Raw genomic sequence first — 18,524 nt, forward strand, 5'->3', positions numbered from 1 at the left:
TTTAAATTTAAAACAATACCAAAAATGCTTGACAATTTACAAATTTCAAGTACATTCACATTTTCCACACTTCATGCAAATTCCTAGAAATACGAGGGTTGTCCCGTAAGTACCCGGCCTGACTTAGAGATGGCAATCGTCGTTGAAAAATCTCTCTCGATTAGAAAGTATACGATCTATGACATGTTTCAAGTTAGAAGACGCCACATTGTTTAGTATTTGTTTGGCAGCCACCAATAGGGAACGTTGTGAGTGAACTTGTAAAAAAGGATAAAATGGGTCATCGTTATGTGATATTTTTTGAAATATTTTAACTTGGTATTAAGAAAACAGTCTTAATCTGGTTTATTTAGTACCGACCGGTTTCAACCCATCGCAGGCACCATCTTCAGGGCGAACATACTGTGAAATTAGAATATATATCTTAGACAAAACTAATGATAGCTAACTTAAAAGAGTGGATCACGTCAATATGTTTTACCCACTGGTCGATTGCTGGTGGCGTCACGTCTACCAAGGTGTGGCAGGAAGCTGTACGGAATTTATCTCAAGTATGGGTTTTTGAAATGCCTCAGCGCAACCAATATTGAAGCTGAGCTACATTCTACTTTGGCAGAGTCTGCTCCTTCATTGGCAACAGTAAAATATTGGGTAGCCGAGTTGAAACGAAGCCGTACAAACTGCCAAGGCTAGGATCACAGTAGTCGACCAAATGAGGTGAAGACTCCGCAAATGGTGAAGAACACCTACATCTACATACTCCGCAATCAATCATACGGTGCGTGGCGGAGGGTACCTCTTACCACAACTAGCATCTTCTCTCCCTGTTCCACTCCCAAACAGAACGAGGGAAAAATGACTGCCTATATGCCTCTGTACGAGCCCTAGTCTCTTATCTTTGTGGTCTTTCCGCGAAATGTAAGTTGGGGGCAGTAAAATTGTACTGCAGTCAGCCTCAAATGCTGGTTCTCTAAATTTCCTCCGTAGCGATTCACGAAAAGAACGCCTCCATTCCTCTAGAGACTCCCACCCGAGTTCCTGAAGCATTTCCGTAACACTCGCGTGATGATCAAACCTACCAGTAACAAATCTAGCAGCCCGCCTCTGAATTGCTTCTCTGTCCTCCCTCAATCCGACCTGATAGGGATCCCAGACGCTCGAGCAGTACTCAAGAATAGGTCGTATTAGTGTTTTATAAGCGGTCTCCTTTACAGATGAACCACATCTTCCCAAAATTCTACCAATGAACCGAAGACGACTATCCGCCTTCCCCACAACTGCCATTACAGGCTTGTCCCACTTCATATCGCTCTGCAATGTTACGCCGAAATATTTAATCGACGTGACTGTCAAGCGCTACAGTACTAATGGAGTATTCAAACATTACAGGATTCTTTTTCCTATTCATCTGCATTAATTTACATTTATCTATATTTAGAGTTAGCTGCCATTCTTTACACCAATCATAAATCCTGTCCAAGTCATCGTATCATCTTGTATCCCCCTACAGTCACTCATCGACGACATTTCCCGTACACCACAGCATCATCAGCAAACAGCCGCACATTTCTATCCACCCTATCCAAAAGATCATTTATGTAGATAGAAAACAACAGCGGACCTACCACACTTCCCTGGGGCGCTCCAGATGATACCCTCACCTCCGATGAACACTCACCATCGAGGACAACGTACTGGGTTCTATTACTTAAGAAGACTTCAAGCCACTCACATATTTGCGGACCAATCCCATATGCTCGTACTTTAGGAGTCTGCAGTGGGGCACCGAGTCAAACGCTTTTGGGAAGTCAAGGAATATGGCATCCGTCTGATATCCTTCATCCATGGTTCGCAAGATATGTGAAAAAAGGGCGAGTTGCGTTTCGCAGGAGCGATTCTTTCTAAAGCCGTGCTGATGCATGGACAGCAACTTCTCTATCTCAAGGAAATACATTATATTCGAACTGTGAATATGTTCGAGAATCCTGCAACAAACCGATATTAAGGATACTGGCCTGTAATTTTGAGGATCCGTCCTTCTACCCTTCTTATATACAGGCATCACCTGCGCATTTTTCCAGTCGCTCGGGACTTTACGTTGGGCAAGAGATTCGCGATAAATGCAGGCTAAGTAAGGAGCCAATGCAGTAGAGTACTCTCTGTAAAACCGAATTGGAATCCCATCAAAACCTGGCGATTTATTTATTTTTCAACCCATTCAGCTGCTTCACAACCCCAGGGATGTCTATCACTATGTCCTCCATACGGGAATCTGTAAGAGACTCAAACGGCGGTATGTTTGTACGATCCTCCTGCGTGAAAGATTTCTCAAATGCTAAATTTAACATTTCATCTTTCTTTTTGCTGTCTTCCGTTGCCAGGCCAGACTGATCAGTGAGCGACTGGATGGAAGCCTTCGACCCGCTTACCGATTTTACGTAAGACCAGAATTTCCTAGGGTCTTCAGCAAGATCTTTTGCTAAGGGAAGACGGTGGTAGTGGTTGAATGCTTCGAGCATCGCTCTTTTTACAGCAGCACGAATCTACTAACTTTTGCCTGTCCTCATTCTCCCGATCTTTCTTGTACCGCGAGTGCAACTGCCTTTGCTTCCTGAGCATTCTCCGAATTGCGCTGTTAAACCACGGTGGGTCTTTTCCGTCCGTAACCCACTTTTTCGGCACATACTTGTCCAATTCTTAATTTACAATGTGTTTAAAATTTGCCCATAATTCTTCGACGTCCATCGTACCGGAAGTAAATGAAGTCGATTCATTTACTAAGTGGGATGCTAACAACTGCTTATCTGCTCTTTCTAGTAAGAATACTCTCCTAGCCTTCTTGACCGACTTCGTGACCATAGTCGTAATGACAACATCATGTTCACTAATCCCTGTCAACACTGACACCGTCTATGAGGTCTGGTCTGTTTCGTGGCTACCAAATCTAAAATATTTGCATTACGCGTTGGCTGTCGATTTAGCTGCTCAAGACAGTTTTCGGATAATGTGCTCAAAAGTAATTTACACGACGGCTTGTCTGTACCACCTTTAATGAATCCATAGACATCCCAGTCTATGCTAGGTAGGTTGAAGTCGCTTCCGACTAATATAGCATGATCCGGGTACTTCTGCGATACAGAATGTAGACTCCCTTTGAATAAACCGGTGGAACCTGGTGGCCGGTAATAACACTCCACAATTAACTTTATTTCCCCTAGCCCTGTTAAACGTGTCCAGGTAACTTCACAATCACACACTAATTCGATCTCAGTAGACAACATTTTTGTCAACTGCTATGAAGACACCACCTCCTACGGTGTCTAATCTGTCTTTCCGATACACGTTCCAACCCTCAATAAATATTTCAGAACTTTCTATCTGAGGGTTCAGCCAGGTCTGAGCCCCGAGAATAATTTGCGCGCCACACACTTCCTGGAGGTCAGTAAACTCAGAAACTTTATTGCGAACACTCTGAAAATTTACTGCTAATATCTTGATAGCTGAAGTGTCTTTACACTGAGCGCGTCCTGATTTCCCTGCCTGCACCTCGACTGGTGAGTGTTCATCAGGACACCTCGCACTACTGCCTAGCCTAAAAAACCCCATGTGCACGCCACAAGTACTCTGCTACCCGAGTAGTCGCTTCCTTTGTGTAGCGGTACTGGATGATCGTCGACGAAGTGCCCGAGCTAGCAGACAAAAAATTGCGGTACACCGCATATTATCTGAAAATCTGGAAATGAGAGAACTGTGTGCAAGGCCTGTGCCGCGTTTGCTGACAGTCGAGCAAAAACAGTCTCGTGAAGATGTTTCAATTGAGAGTTTAGCGAAGTTTCGAAGTAACAAAGGCGATTTTTTGCGCTGTTTTAACCGTGGATGAAATATGGTTCCACTTCCGAGACGAAATATCAAAATTTTGGACACATACTGGAGCACCGACTCCAAAGACAACGAAGACCGTTTCATCCGCAGACAAGCTCATGGCGTCGGTTTTTGGGGTGCGCGTGGGATAATTTTCATTGACTACCTTGAAAAAGGAAAAACTATTAACACCGTATATTATGCGAACTTATTGCAACGTTTGGGCGAAGAAATCTAGCAGAAACGGCCGCATTTGGCCAAGAAGAAAGTGTTCCTTCAGGACAATGCACCAGCCCACAAGTCCTTTATTGCAATGGCCAAAATGATTAAAATTTGAATTGCTAACATCATGCACCCTATTCGCCAGATATAACCCCCTCTGATCATTTTGTTCCCAAACTTGAAAAAATGGCTAGGTGGTCGAATATTTTCAAAAAATGAAGACGTGATGACAGAAATGAAAGGAGATTACGTTCAAAAATAAGTTTTTTCCAAAATTTGTTTTTCTTTGTTGGGTCGGGTACTTATTGGACCACCCCTGTACGATAATCGCTCACGATAGGAAACACTTGTACAGCGAGAAAGGAAATAACATGGGGTCTCAGTGTGCCACAACGCGTCCTGAGCTAACTGAACAAGCTATCACGAACAGCCCTGTGCTACAAGTAGCAAAGTGTGGGACTTTTATATTCAGACAATTGCTAAACGCTACTTCTCATGTATTTATTAGATGTGTGCCACCTCCACATTTTTTTCTCCTTTGAATTTCAAATGAGTTTCTTAAACTAACAGATCTTTTATGCTACATGCATAAATAACGTTTACACGAATGTTTTCTTCACTTTTCTTTACCGTGACATTTCCTCAGTCAGCTATAAATCACATTGCAGGTTTCAGGATACAAGTTAATAATCGTGGGGATACAATAGCACTGAATTTGAGGTCCTTAACTTCTGTCAGTGACTACAGCCTTCCCTCGCAGCTTACAGCCTGTCTCGTGAGTATTTTTGTTAAGAAGAGACATGCTCTGAAATGCAGAATTCATCCATTCTTAGATAATTAAGAAAATCATAGGCTTCCCAGCTGCTTAAGAATGGACGCAGGTTCAGATAAAATTCTTCCAATACCGTCTGTGTACATATTCAAAAGTCTCATTTATACAAGTACACGCTTGAATAGTTTACGTATGAATTCAGACTTACCTAACACGTGTAAGTAATCTGCATGGAGAAAGACCTAGAAAAAAGTCAATCATTTGAACCATTACGTAATAATGCTGTATGTTCCGCTAATTTGCATCTGGGGAACTGGAGATGAGAATTTTCGCCAGAATTTAAAAAAATACCTGTTAAATGTTTCTATAAAATTCTGAATGTATGTACCACTATATTTTCTTCGTTGTCATTCGAACAGGCTATTCTCATTCTAAATTTTATATTTTGTTTGTACATTCTTTCAACCGTAAATTACGTGATAAATGTGTTTCTCAAAGCGTACTGCACGCATGACAAGTCAGAGCATGTGCAAGGCCAATGCATTAGTTCATTAGTAATATTTTAAAATATTAGCTTTTCGATGATTTATCGAATTGTGCTGATGAATGGTATTACGACATTCCTACGTCACATAAGTGATACAGAGGACACTAATAATCCTCACAAACTTTACCGGGATTACAGAAGTGTCCGATTACACCCGTCTGCTTTGACCAATGACGTCACCCATACGGCGGAAACGACCATCGACAACGACTCCAATATAGGGCCTATGACGTCATTACGAAAACAACGAAAAAAACCAACACACATCTTCCTCCAAAGATATAATCAAACTATCGGGATCAGGATGGGAAATTGGGGTTTTTGGACCAAAAATTACAAAATCACCACAGCAGCTCGCGATACCGAAACACGTAGCTAAAACATCCCACTGGAATCTGACACTTCCCTTGACCTATATAGCTCTAAAACTAACTATATCAAAAAATTTTGAATTGAGTACTTCCCAAAGATACATAAATCAAACCCAAGTGCCAATGCGGAAACAACCAAAAACACATGCAGTAAAGACCACCGACCTCACAATACAGAAATACCACACTGAACATCATAACACACGAAAAATACACCAAAAAAACAGGACTACTTACCACAAATGGGTTCCGGCACGACGCACTAGGTCAAGCATCACAATTTCACCCAGCCACAGCCTCACACACACACACACACAAGGAAACAACCAAAACAAACTCTCAACCTACCCACAACATACCAACCCCCCCCCCCACTCAACCTCCACCCTCCCCCCAAAATCAAGAATCCATCAACAAATAAATACTAAAAAAATTAATGTCAATCACACTACAGCTCAAAAACAGCTGCAACAAAACAGATCCACAAGATAATCACAAAACAACCACTCCCACCCACCTACAGCCACAAACATCTATAAATAACACTCAAACTAGACTGCGCGCCGTCGTGACGTCACACACCACTACACCCTTACGTCACGGGTCAAAGCCGACAGGTGGGATCGGACGTCTCCGTTGACCCGCTTCACCTGTGCGGCAGCTCACACTGCCAAAAACCAACACTGACGTCAAATCCGTTATGCAGACCTTCGCTTTTCCTACCTTAAACCAAGTCCACTGTACAATAAACGAAAACTCCCACATAACTGACATCAAAAACTTAACCTAACTGTAGATGGTAAACCATTATCCATGACACCTACCAACCAAAATACAACAATTACCAAACAAGAAAACCACCGAAATTCATGGAAATTTGCATAATCGCAAATTTACTTACACACACACAGAAATCCGCTATTACACGAAATAAGCCCGTCGTATACAATTTCTTTGCACGCTGCAACAGGCAGTGAGATGCTCTGAAATTTCTTTAATACGGACGACGAAACTGATGTCCGTCGCCTGTCCTCCTCTTCCCGAACATACCGACGACATATTATGCTATGCTTGGTCGGTTACCAAACTTTCCTTCTCACAGCCTTCACCAGGGACGTTAACATGTTGCATGGATAAGAAATCTTAAGTCAAATGACAGAAATAAAATCTCTAAAGCAAAAATAAACAGCGCAACCACTGCTGAGTAAACAAAAATTTAAGCGTCCAACGAATCTAAACGGGTGAACAACATAAAACATAGATTTTCCTATTTACTGTCAAAATATTCACAATAAGCATTCTATTGTGTAAGTTCTATCAGAGAAAAATTTTAATTAATGGACAAGTCGTATATAACGTTCATTTTTTTTTATGCATCGCACGTTTGAAAAAGAGAGCTTTATTTTATAGAGAAGTTAACAGCACTGCAAAATACGATTTACAAGAAACACAAGCGAGTTCACTTACCGTGGCTGGCGTGCTGCACAACGTGACGAGTCTTGCCTCGCTGTTCTTGGGGGGAGGGGGGGGCGGCGGAGGGGTGAGAAGAAGAACAAACCTCTCCAGAGTGGAAAAAAAAACCCTCTGACAACACAAAAAGCAACTTGAGACTCAAAAACTGCTCTACTTACACAGCAGCACTAACACAACTGAACTATATACTGTACTATATAACATCGGCAATCGTCACAAAATGAAGCAGAATGGCCCACGGCGCTTCGTTTCGTCTGTCGCGGCTGTGAGCCAGACCACGTGACTCGCCAGCGGCGCCTCACTGAATGAATACGGTCCTACGTACGCACCAAGCGGCCGACCGACTAATTGGACGTGTATCGGTGTTTCACCGACCGACCCATAGAGTAAATATCTCTGGAGTGAGCACTCACATGCGCAGAACAGATTTTGCGTTGTCAACATACACTGCCGGCCTAGTCACGTGTTCTCGGGACGTCGTGTGTTTGTCCGTATAGCGCCCTGTATACATCTCTAGTACAGACGGATTCTTTTCGTACGTGTCGTGGATTATTTATATATGTTGCGCAGACATTTTAACAGTATCCATTTGATACCGGGAATAAACCAGCTACGTAACTTTTAAGGACAAGTGATATTGCATTCTGCTTCTTTGCGATAGGTGTCACAGTTAAGATGCACTCGATTTTTGGTAGTTTTTAGTATGATACGGCACTTTATAGTATTACAGAGCCTGTCGTACATTTTGTCACTGATTGTCTTGCAAAAGGACTTGACAGTACGCTAGTACTCATGCAAGTGTCCGAAAAACATCGAATTTGCCACACATTAGCGATTATATCCGTGCTAAATCGTCCATTTTTTGCTATTTCTGCGTATTTATTTTCTCGTTTTTGCGACCTAAAGCACAACATTTTTTTACTGGTGACACTTTAAAGTCTTTATTTAACGCATTTTACGTACTTCCCCCAGTTTATTAAATAAATAGTTGATTGAGTAAGAAGGGGGGGGGGAGGCGATGGGAGAATAAATGTGCTGTAAAGCAAACACAGTTGGTCATGTAACAGTCAACCCAAATAACACCATTAAGGGAAGTGGAAAGTGACACAAATGAAAGAGTTTGGAGACATGTTTACTAGTATTTTACGCTTCTTAATCAAATGGCAAAGAAAATAAATTGGAGGCAAAATACACCAAAGATGATGAATGTGTACTTTGATTAGTTACACTATTGTTTTTTATATGATTTGTGCAGAAAATGTATTTAAGCTGAATTCAGAAATTGGTAGTAGGTGCTGTGGAAAATTAAAAATAGTTGGTATAGCATCTACCTTCAGCCACACACGTCCAAATTTTTCTCTGTCTAAACATTCCCCTTAAAAGTGTTCTGAACATACTTTGGAATATTTTGTGGGGACAAAATTACTCATTTTCTGGAGCCACATCTTTACTCGTTGTTCATCCTTCGGGAAACTAAAATATAAACACACATAATCATTCTCCATGTCTTGGACTCACTTAACATGGTCTTCTACTGTAACTTTATAGTAAACGAAAAGGTTTGCACACACATATTATACGAAGACAATTACAGACTCCCACTCTATTGAATTTATCTGTCTGCCGTCTTTCAAATCTATATACATAATCAACAAGTCACTGATAAATGCATGGAGGATAGTATTTGCTGAAACAACCAACCATTCCCTTTCCTGTTCCACTGGCAAATTTACGAGAGGAAGCGATTGTTTGTAAGCTTTTGCACGAGCCGTAATATCTATTATATAGTCATATACGTCTAGAGAATCAAGCCTTAATTATAATGCGTCTCGAAATTTTTAAACATAGTACCCATGAAAAGTTACTATCCCTTCTTTCACATATTTTTCTTTGCATCCGTAGCAACAACAGTAATTCACCATCACTATTACACTAACAACAAACGGTGACAACACAACAAAAACTTTTGATACTATAAACTTCAAACTCTGCGGAAAGCACACACGCACAGCGAAGTCCCGAAAACACGTGCCAATCCTGGTTTAATGTTGACAACATGCGCAAAACGCAATGCTCAGTCCAGAGATATTTACTCTATGGACCGACCGACCGACCGACCGACCGACCGACCGACGGACTTCCACTGCCGGGGGTGTGGGGCCAGCCGGCGCGCCGGCTACTCGCCTGTCTAGCGCTGTGGTAACAACCGCGCGCGGGATTAAATACTGTTCCGATATACGTGGCAGGGTGTACGGCGGACGTAACTTTAAGGACAGAGTTTTTAGAGAAATTTAGAGGATACAGATGTTTGTGGGACACGTCGCGCGAGGAGTATAGCAAAAGAAATACAAGACATGAAGTACTTGTTTCATTTTTTAACGAATCCACGATGGTTTCGTATTGCAGATAGAGAGATGAAAAGTCCGTCCACCTTCGGTATTTCTGTTTTTACGTTTTATTTCCGACACTAATCGAAATGAAACCTAAAAACCGAAATATCGACATTCCAGGGACGTTAATTCGTAAAATCTACTTGCTTCATTGTTGTACGTGTTAAAAAGTCCAGGCTATATCCAAGTCCTCTGCTGTGAAGAGCAAAGCGTTTTTTTTTTTTTGTTGTTTTTTTTCCCGTATATGAAATGAGTCTCTTAAACTTACCGGCATCTCTCATGCTACTGCCATAAACAAATTAATAATATTACCACCATTAATAAATTAATAATAACATTGTCACGAACATCTTTTGATTTATTTATTTTGCTTTACCATGATGTATTTCATCAGTCGACTATAAATCACGTAACAGGTTTTGTGAACAATTTTAGGCCCTGATTGTGGGGATACAACAGTACAGAATCTGCAAGTGGCTGGAAATCGCAGCTAACAGCCTCTGCCATGAGTGCATTATTTTTCGTTGAGAATGGTTTGATGACTATCAGCAGCTCCGAAATGCACGATTCACCCATTGTCAAGTAATTACGAAAATCAGCGGCTCGCACCTGCTTAAGTAACAGAATGTGGGCAAATTTCTTCCCTTAGATTAGCCACTTCTTTGCCCACAGCTTTCTCTCGGCCTTGCTTGGCCAAAGAGCCAACGCGGACCCCCGTTTTTGTTTCTGTGTAAGGCCAAGTGGGATCTCGTAGAACATAATTCAACGAACTTACGAGAAACAAATCAAAACAACGGGGTGGCTCTGTAATCGCTGAGTGCGGTCGGTCGGGACGTGTGTAGGCTGACACGAAATCGGTCGGCCGATAAATTGTGCGTGTCTAGGGAGGAGCCTTAAACGTCGTTTTCCGCATACCACAGATTTTTTATGCATACGTCACCGTTGGTACGAGTTCTTATGATTAAATGTTAGAGCGCGCGCGCGCGTGTGTGTGTGTGTGTGTGTGTGTGTGTGTGTGAGAGAGAGAGAGAGAGAGAGAGAGAGAGAGAGAGAGAATATTACGAGGGACGAAACCGCTGAGGTCGTTGGTCCCTATATGATTATATGTTAATAATTAATAACGTACTGGAGGTAAAACCCTTCCGGAAACGCTAGGGATGAATAATAACAATAATAATAATAATAATGCTGCCGATTACATGTAATTAACCATGGATCATGGTTCGCGGGCTGCTGTAAGCTACTTTTTTTTCATCTTTGCTTTCGTAATATATTCTCGGACCACCAGTCACATTTGCATTCGTCATTATGCAAAACTAACATGCCATATATGGTTGTTGTCGGATTTATACCTGCGTATTGCGAAAAAACGTAGTTTTAGTGATACACCGCGTTAAACATTTCTTCAAAATCGTGTCATTTTTTAGTACGTCTTGGTCTGCAAGTGCCGGGAAATGTACGTAAACTTGAAACGTTCGAAAGTGAATGTTAACACTGAATTGAAGTTCCAGCTTGGCATTGCACGTACGTTTCTTTTTAGGTTGACAGTTTTTGCTGGCTTCTCGTTACAACTGAGGACGAAATCTGAAAGCAGTGCAATAATTAACAACGACCAACGTAACACGAAGGTGGGCCGTGGCTAGCAGCAGTCGCAAACGTTTACATCAGCGACCGTTTCCCATTTCAGTGGCTGACACGTCCGAACTGTGGCCTCAGTGTAGAAATCTAGACGTCTTAATTCGAATATCTTTACGCCACTTTCGAGGAGTTTCAATTTAGATAATGATGTAGCAACTTCAGAGCGGATATACATGTTTTTTAACGGTTTAAAGTTTCTGGGATTTTTAAAGGCAAGTTCACTCTCTCCTACTTTAATGAGAAGTTCACGTGTCAGATGACAGTTTGTAATTGTTTTCACGGTTACTCGTACCTTTTTTTTCCTAATTAACATATTTTGGGCTATCTGCATTTGCTTATTTAATTTGTTAAATGTTGGAAACATTGAGAGATAGTAAGTACAAATGGTTAATTTCTGTAGCTGCTAATATCTCAATTGTATGCACATATGTGATATAAATTTTCAATGCCTTGTACGGCTACGCAACGCGAACAAGCTCTGCGGTGAGACTCAAACCTCCGTATGTAACTATACCCAGGCTGCTGAAACTGCACCTGACGTATGCGTTTCAAGTTGGCAGCGAAACAGGCCGACAAGTGAAGAACGACAAGCGAGAGGCGTTAGGCGTGGGGCGTGAACCGATCCCAGCGCGTTAATCGCTGCAGGTCGTGACGTCAATGCACGTGCGCTGCCGACTTCGTTTGGTGTGAACAACGTGGGTTGCGTTTCGCTCCAGACGTGTGCCTGCGTCGTGCTGCCCTTCGTATTGTTGCACTGTGGTGCAGAAAATTCTGATGTTCGGGGAAAAAAAAAAAAAAAAAAAGAAGCTTTGCTTTGCCTGAAGACGTGCCGGGTGCCGGTAGAAGGCGAGGGAAGCACCGAAATTACTGCAGAGAACTGCGGAGCCTTACGAGCAGGAGAAGGAATACCCGAGTACTGAGTGACAGCCAACAGTTCCTGCCGATAAGGTTGTGGGACGAACGTAAAGAGTGCTCGGAATTAATGCAGGAAGAGTAGTAAGCGAGTAAGTGGTATTGTAAAAGCTGAAAGTTGCAGACCTGAGCCCTAACAATTCGGAGCCGTCTGGATCAGATACTGAATTTTCAGCGACTCTTCGAAAGAAGAGAAAGCAGCCTCACAGTGTCACCGACTTGGATTCTTTCGAGACTGGTCCAATTCGCAGGCGTATTTATGTTTTCTACAGCGGCAAACAGTATTCTACGACGAAAAGTACGGATTTCCGTTACAAAGCGCTAGACGAACGCAAAGTACTGTTAGAAACGGTGCATTTTTTGCGGCTCGTGACTTATGTTTGTGATGACAATCGTGAAGTTCGTTTTGGTGCTGATTCCGGCTACAGTAACCATGGGAAGATGGATGGAATTGCGCCATTGTCGCCGTGAAGTGGTGAGTGAAAAGCTACGAATATCGGTTATTTATTGCAGTATCTTCGTTATAAGACGTATAACGACAAGTTACAATTTTGGTTATTACTTATTTTGTAAACTGTGTACCGTATTGGTTCCAAGACATCCGTCCTCATCAAATGCTTATTTTCTGTATTTCTTTGTTCCGTTGTCTAAAGCGTGTGCTTCGTTACGTTTGTATACAGGGTGATTCACGAAGGTATGGAAATATTTCAATATGTTAGTCTACAAGTAAAACTAAAGAACAAAAGTTCATATAAACATAGGTTCGCAAATGTTGAGTTACGGAGTTATGGCTAATAAAAGATTTTGCATTAAATTTAGCAACTTCGCCAATTTGAAGCCATCGCAAAACTGTGAGAGATTAAAGTAAATCACGATTTCCATTTATTTTATTGTTATTGACCTGGAGAATCTAATAAAACATGCCCCAGACATATATCTGCAGTAGTTTTCCATAGAAGCAAAGAAGTAAAATTTTTAATTTATTAACTGCTTGGCCCAATTTTTTTTTAAATTCCAAACAATTACATAAAGTTTTCAACAGAAGTTGTAGAGGATTTAATTTTGGAAAAGTGACGGTAACACCGTTAACTGAAACAGTATGAATGTGTCAGATAATCTGCTTTTATTAATACCGTAGCACATGTCAACTGAAGTCAAACCGAACAAAAAGCTCAGTGTTAAGGAAATTGTACAGTGTACATACAATTTCACAATACATTCACAATAAATGTTCAAAAATGTCTCCACCGAGTTCAATGCATTTAGCTGCATGTGTATGAACATATTTTGTTGCGCGTTTCAGTTTAACAGGGTTGTTCTAATAATCTTTGCTTCTCTGGATGTTCTGGAAAACTACTGCATATACACGTCTGGAACATGTTTTATTAGATTCACAGACCAATAACAACAATATGAATGGATATCGTTCTTTACTTTAACCTCGTACAGTTTTGCGATGTATTCATATTAGAGAAGTTGCTAAATTTCAGTCAAAATCTTTTACTAGGCGTAACTCCGTAACTAAACATTTGCGGATACATATATGAACTTTTTTCTTTAGTTTTACTTCAAGAATAACATATTAAAATATTTGCATATCTTCGTGAATCATCCTGTATACATTACCATGCGGTTGTTTATTTGCTGTTATTGTGGTGGCAAGCCAGAAACGAATTCTTATATGTACTGTTATTGCTCAATAACTCACATTTACTAGCTGGAACAGAAAACGGAACCGCCTGCTATGTGTGTAGGGGCTGCTGTAGCAACATCGCCACTGCAGAGTAGCCAGCTTAACTTGACGTAATGCGAGCTGTCAAGGGCCGTGTTCCGCCGTCGGCGCAGGTACAAGTGTCAACAAGCTGCACTCGCCTCGCACATTCGTTACGTATATCCCCGTACAGGGGAGACATTTTCATTGCGAGTCACCCGCCCGATGTTGGTGAATGAATACTATATTGCAGGACCTGTGTTGCTCAGAATTACGATGTATGTGTGCATGCGCTTCCAAAGGAACACTGCATCGCAATTTTGAACAACACAGGCAGTAGAATATCTTACAACATACTTCGTATATTCGGACATTTAACTCTCGATTAATTTTCTTCCTTATTTCAGTTGAATGTTGCCATCTTTTTTCAAACAAATTTGTAAAATTTTCAGCTGCTATTATGATTTTTATGCGAAGACTGAAATGCAGTTTTGCGACCCACCTAGTAAATTACTAATCTCCCGTAAACAAATAAGATATTGTGCTGGGTTCACTGTGGTAATTTTTTCGTAGGACAGCATTTTCGCCTTTGCCTGTTGCCGTTACTTAAAAATGATACATAACGGTACTGTATGGAACTCTTTGCTACAGATTTATACAAATGCAACAGGAATTGTGCAGTGGTATTAAGATTTGATGGTATTTCCTTCTGGCTTTCACGAAGTTGTCAATTTTAAACAGAGCCATAGCTCGATGTTGCGGGTAGTTGGTTGTTTCTCGCACATCCCTTGCACCTGGGCCGCGCCAATCGAATGTCACGTGATTCTTCGAACAGGCTCGATACTGTATCGAAGGCTGCGGTGAGCACTTCCCAACGCGAGTATAGTTCGCTATGCCCTATTTTCATTGTGCAAACATGGAACTTGTATCAGTGTGTTGTGGAAGGGCTGCACCATGTTTTATTTTAGTTTTATTAGCGTTAGCAAATTAGTAAGATGACAATGCATTTTCTGACGACATTAGCGAATTTTCGACACGCAGGGAACTTTTTTGCATTTGAAGTTTAGGCGATCGAATTGCGCGCATTATATCTTAGCAATGGACCATATTTTCATCTACCCCAAACCGGAACTGTGTAAGAGTTTTCCAACACGAGACAATCTCAGTTAAACACGGTGCTCAATGGTCTTTTCGCGCGTCAAGTATTAAGCTGTCGGACTGCTTACTTGCAACACCACGATAACTTACGACTGAGATGCATTTATGCTGTGTGATACAGAGTGAAATATTGAGACGAGCTGAATGTAAAGTTAGTTGCTGATCTGCTTACTAAAATGTGGGAACTTAAGAGAATATAATTTTGTTACGTAGCTGCTTCCCATTCCAAACTGAGCACTTGGAACATTCAGCTGAATCCAGTCACTGTGTACTCCTACATCTACATACATACTCCGCAATCCACCATACGGTGCGTGGCGGAGGGTACCTCGTACCACAACTAACATCTTCTCTCCCTGTTCCACTCCCAAAGAGAACAAGGGAAAAATGACTGCCTATATGCCGAGCCCTAATCTCTCTTATCTTTGTGATCTTTCCGCGAAATGTAAGTTGGGGGCAGTAAAATTGTACTGCATTCAGCCTCAAATGCTGGTTCTCTAAATTTCCTCAGTAGCGATTCACGAAAAGAACGCCTCCTTTCCTCTAGAGACTCCCACCCGTGTTCCTGAAGCCTTTCCGTAACACTCGCGTGATGATCAAACCTACCAGTAACAAATCTAGCAGCCCGCCTCTGAATTGGTTCTATGTCCTCCCTCAATCCGACCTGATAGGGATCCCAGACGCTCGAGCAGTACTCGAGAATAGGTCGTATTAGTGTTTTATAAGCGGTCTCCTTTACAGATGAACCACATCTTCCCAAAATTCTACCAATTAACCGAAGACGACTATCCGCCTTCCCCACAACTGCCATTACATGCTTGTCCCACATCATGTCGCTCTGCAATGTTACGCCCAAATATTTAATCGACGTGACTGTGTCAAGCGCTACAGTACTAATGGAGTATTCAAACATTACAGGATTCTTTTTCCTATTCATCTGCATTAATTTACATTTATCTATATTTAGAGTTAGCTGCCATTCTTTACACCAATCATAAATCCTGTCCAAGTCATCTTGACATCTATTATCCCCCTACAGTCACTCATCGACGACACCTTCCCGTACACCACAGCATCATCAGCAAACAGCCGCACATTTCTATCCACCCTATCCAAAAGATCATTTATGTAGATATAAAACAACAGCGGACCTACCACACTTCCCTGGGGCACTCCAGATGATACCCTCACCTCCGATGAACACTCACCATCGTGGACAACGTACAGGGTTCTATTACTTAAGAAGTCTTCGAGCCACTCACATACTTGGGAACCAATCCCATATGCTCGTACCTTAGGAGTCTGCAGTGGGGCACCGAGTCAAACGCTTTCGGGAAGTCAAGGAATATGGCATCCGTCTGATACCCTTCATCCGTGGTTCGCTATTCGCTAGATATCATGTGAAAAAAGGGCGAGTTGCGTTTCGCAGGAGCGATGCTTTCTAAAGCCGTGCTGATGCATGGCTTCATTTCCACGGTAGTAATGAAGCTCCAATGGCGCCAGCCTCGTCGCCACGACAGATGCTCCAAGTATCGCTGTGACCGTCACTGTCGTTATCTGGCGAAACAGTCACCTCCTTCACTGAATTTTCCAAGACGGCTTCATTCTGCCACACTCTCTCCACGATGCTCTACGTATGTCTGTCGGCGTTATTCCTGTCTCGTGAGATCGCGTTGCAGTATATCCTTCCTCTCCCACCAACACATTACGGCCACAGAAATGGCAATAAGAAATTCTAGGACGTGCAAAACTGTGAGAACTCGAAAAAAACAGTTCCTTAAGGACGACCAATAACTTGCTGAGTGTCGAATGTTCCTTTCTGCTACGAAAAAGCATGAACGTCACGACGCATCGCATCTTCAGCAAGTGAATGTATATTGGTAATCCGCTTTTGCATGGAACGGTACCCCCTCTCCCCTGCCTTTCTCCCCAGAGATTCCAGCTTTGGTATTTTTCCAGCTTCCGTTTCCTTCTCGAACATATACTTTCCTATCTTCACAATAGTGTTTTAGTGTATATACAGATCCGCAGTAGTTCTATCGAACAACTGACTACCATTAAGTTTCACAAACTGCGACATCGTCGCAAAAGACACAGTGACCCGTATATGTAATAAGTTTCCTTTGATTTACGTCTATGGTCACAATCTTTTTTGTTTAACAGATTACCGGTTTCGGTCTTTAATGACCATCATCAGATCTGTTTCATAAAAACAAAGTCCTAATGTACTGCAGCCATAGTGGCATCGTCAAATGTTAAATGCGGATTCCGCATTCGGTCTCGTGGTCGCCAGATTCTTCACCACTGAGAAATTAATTTCATCATTTTTGAAGACGGGTGTGCATGGATGTGGAACTGTGAACACCAGCAGGGAAGGTCTACCCGGACTTGCGAAGGAAAACATGGAATTGGCGAGAGGAGAGTTCCAATCTGAGACGAAAGGAGCCATTTCTACTGTAAATTGGGTCACTCACTTGTCTGTCCTCTATTCGTGACCCCAAGTGAAAAACAACATTGGTGAAGAGGAAAAACAAGGACGGTACTAGGACATTTTTTTCCATATCCTCAAGTTGTCGCAGGATACAACAAAGTAACGGGTGGAGCCGACAAGATTGACCAACTACGAGGAAAAATATGCTCTTGGCAGATGCTCTGTAAAATGAGAGCACAAAATCTATTTCCTAGTAATGTTGCCACAGTGAACTGTTTTATAGTACGGAAAATAAGAAAAAGGGCAAGCGGCCGACCCTTCAGGCACAGTTGGAGGAAGCGAGGAAGGATCTCATAAGGATCAAGGGAGATAGGGGGGAGGAGGGTGGTTGGGAACTGGCAGCTGGTAGGAGGATAGGAAGAAAGAGAACGCGATATGACAGTTTTATCATCAACACGAAAAACAGGTATCTGCCTCTACCAGAGTTAAGTAGTAGGGAAGAGCCTCAGGTAGAGCGAGGAGCAGGAAATGAGCAGCACACTTCAACCGAGGCGAAGAAGCCTAGGAATGTACAAAGTGTTAGGAAGAAGAAAGTGCTGCTGCTAGGTAGTAGCCATGGGCGAGGTGTAGGCCCTCAGTTACAGGAAAGTTTAGGGGCAGCGTACCAGGCCACCAGTATCTTCAAGCCAAATGTAGGGCTAAGTCATGTGATAGAGGATCTAGGGTCTTTATGTAAGGACTTTACAAAAGAGGACCATGTAGTGATAGTGGGTGGGGCGGGAAACAGTCTGGACAGGGACAGGGCATATGACATGGACACGATAGCTTCCCTGACTCATGGCACCAACGTACACTTTGTTGAGCTGCTCCGGCGTCATGGTCGACCACACCTTGATGGAGCTGTGAGGCGAATCAGTGTGGGGTTAGGGATGGCTCTAACAGCAAACTCTGCCCGTGTTCCCCTGGTGCCCGTCGGGGCTATCAACAGATAGATCCGTAGATACTCCGTGCCAATTGGTATGGGTGGAGGTTATACTT

At 42.3% G+C, this 18,524-nt stretch overlaps 1 protein-coding gene across 1 annotated transcript in view; it reads left to right on the forward strand.

The window, feature by feature from the left end:
* The window catches only part of LOC126195795 (trichohyalin-like), a gene marked incomplete at its 5' end in the record, with an annotated part of 34,374 nt that extends 20,880 nt beyond the window's left edge, over positions 1-13,494 (forward strand). Inside the window, one exon of the mRNA XM_049934431.1 lies at positions 13,490-13,494. Coding sequence (XP_049790388.1) covers positions 13,490-13,494 — 5 coding nt within the window. The remainder of the gene's footprint in view (positions 1-13,489) is intronic.
* Between the last annotated feature and the right edge of the window lie 5,030 nt (positions 13,495-18,524).

This window comes from Schistocerca nitens, chromosome 7, assembly GCF_023898315.1.
Source record: "Schistocerca nitens isolate TAMUIC-IGC-003100 chromosome 7, iqSchNite1.1, whole genome shotgun sequence".
In the NCBI taxonomy this organism is placed as follows: domain Eukaryota; kingdom Metazoa; phylum Arthropoda; class Insecta; order Orthoptera; family Acrididae; genus Schistocerca; species Schistocerca nitens.